This window comes from Salvelinus sp. IW2-2015, linkage group LG8 (genome assembly GCF_002910315.2).
Source record: "Salvelinus sp. IW2-2015 linkage group LG8, ASM291031v2, whole genome shotgun sequence".
NCBI classification, from domain to species: Eukaryota; Metazoa; Chordata; class Actinopteri; order Salmoniformes; family Salmonidae; genus Salvelinus; species Salvelinus sp. IW2-2015.
The window spans coordinates 45,121,106-45,123,356 of NC_036848.1; the positions used below are offsets into that span (position 1 = coordinate 45,121,106).

The window sequence follows — 2,251 nt, forward strand, 5'->3', positions numbered from 1 at the left end:
AAAGGCCGAGACAGAAGAGCCAGACAAAGAGGAGCAAGGAGAGCGCCAGGCAGAGAGAGCAAGAAGCAGAGGAAAGACAGACAGAGAACACAAGCCAGGACAGAAGAAAATCAGGGAGGACAGGCAAGCCCAGAAGAACGAGCAACAGAGCAAGAGAGAACAGACAGAGGCAAGGAGTAAAGCAGAGTAGACAGCGAAAGAACAAGCAACAGAGAAGCCAGAGCAAACAGAGAGCAGACACCTACCAGCGCGCAGGCAGAAACAGAAACACAAAGAATGACCAGAGAGGCCAGCCACAGAGAAGAACATAGAGAAGACAAGAGAGCCAGACAAAGAGAGAAAGGGAAGATCCAGAGGAACGCCCCGCAAGCACAACCAGCGAGCCCACAGAAGAGAGCAGGAGCAGAGAAGCAAGCAAGCAGCCAAAGGATGAGACACAGCCCAGCACCCCAGAGCAAAGCCAGAAAAGAGACAGCAAAGTCCAGCCCCAGCAAGAGCAGAAAGAGAGAACACAACAGCAAGGAGCAGCAGCCCCACAGAGAGCCTAAGAGACACCCAGAAGAGCCAGAGCCAAGAGATAAACACCCCAGACACAGCTACACAAGCAGCAAACCAGTGAGAGACACCACCAAGAGACCACTAGCCCATCCAGCCACTGCAAAAGCAGCCAGCAGAGGCAGCAGAAAAAGGAAACAAAGGTCCAAGGAGAGCCAGAGCAGAGAAGAGTGCCGCACACCAGAGAAGAAGTAAAGCACAAGAGCACACACCCCCCAACTCGATAGCAAAGAGCAGAAAGTAAGCGAGAGGCCCACCTTCCCCCCCCATCCCACAGCAAGGAAGCACCAGAGCCCACCAGAGCCAAGCAAAGACAGGCAGACAGCCCCAAGAGCCAGGAGCAAGCAGACACAAGAGAGGAGAGCAAGCAGCAGCAAGGAGACAACAGAAGAGATCAGACACGAAGCCAAGTCAAAGAACAAGAACAGAAAGAAGAAGCGAACACAAGCAGAAGCAGCAAAACAAAAAAACAGGCAGAGAAAGGAGAGAACACCACAGAGTAAGACAGAGCAACAGAGAAAACAGCCAGCCAGACCCAGAAGAGCACGAACACCAAGAAGAAGAGCAGAGAAGACAGACAGAAGCAAAGAAGAGACCGATCAAGCAACCAGAGATGCAGCACACAGAACGCAGAGCAGCAGCAGCACAGCACAGTCCAAGCCAGAAGACAAGAGAGCCAGCACAGCAGAGGGGAATGAGATCCACCACACCAGAGAAGTCCAAAGCGCCCACAAACAGACCACCCACAGTCAGCCAGAGCCAGAGAGCCGCACAGAAGAGCAGAAGAGAGAGAACGCCAAAGGCAGAGAAACAGAAGACAAGCAAGAGACACCAGAGATAGAGCAGTAGCAGCAGAGAAGCATCACCAGAAGCAACACCAACCAGAAGCAGAGAGCACACACAGAGCCAGCACCCAGCTATCAACAGAGCAACAGAAGAGCCACAAGAGCACTCAGAGCCCCAAAAAAGCAACCAGAGCAGAAGGCACAGAAAGTCCAGAGACGAGAGAGCAGCTCAGAGTGCTAAAGATCTGATAGAATTGATGTTTTTATTAGGGATTTTCAAATGAATAATTTTTTATATTTTGCAAATGTGTGTATGAACTTTATTTTAGAGGAAAAAATATGTCTGTTTGAATATCTGTTAACAATCCGTCAATGGCTTGTCAACTCGTCACTGATAGCTAATATCTTAAAGTCAAGTTTTTTTGTCAAAATCTGAACAGAATATTTTATTAACTTATCTGAACATTATGCTTAAACAATTGAAGCATTTCTGTCCTAACCTAGGGGATCATGTTATTAGAAATTTTGTTTTATATTCTAAATCTAGTACAACATGCCAAAATGTAACAAAATTAGCTCTGGAGCATTAATAGGCAGGTAAAACTAAACAAAAAGAGTGTTAGAAGATTGTATGCACTATTTAAATAATCTAATGTTTAGAATTTAACAAGCAAGCGCTTCAAACACCTGTTGAAGACAATAATTGTACAAATAACATGCCGTTTTGGTGTCTGAAGGTTCACATACATTCCCAGTTAGTTTTTTAAGAAGAAAAAACATTTAGTTGTTTCTTAAAGTGCTGTGATAGCTATCTTTGGTCTATTGTGGGGAATTATAATTTTTGCATGAGATTAGTATAAAACTACACTTTTTCTCCTGCCCATGGAATAAAAGGTGCCTTGCTGAACCTT

At 46.0% G+C, this 2,251-nt stretch overlaps 1 protein-coding gene across 1 annotated transcript; it reads left to right on the forward strand.

Moving 5' to 3' along the window:
• The first annotated feature begins 276 nt into the window (after positions 1–276).
• Positions 277–1,404, forward strand: LOC139028181 (splicing regulatory glutamine/lysine-rich protein 1-like). Its single transcript, XM_070445041.1, has 2 exons — positions 277–746; positions 837–1,404. The coding sequence occupies exons 1-2, from the start codon at positions 277–279 to the stop codon at positions 1,402–1,404; spliced, it is 1,038 nt and encodes a 345-aa protein (XP_070301142.1).
• Positions 1,405–2,251: the final 847 nt, after the last annotated feature.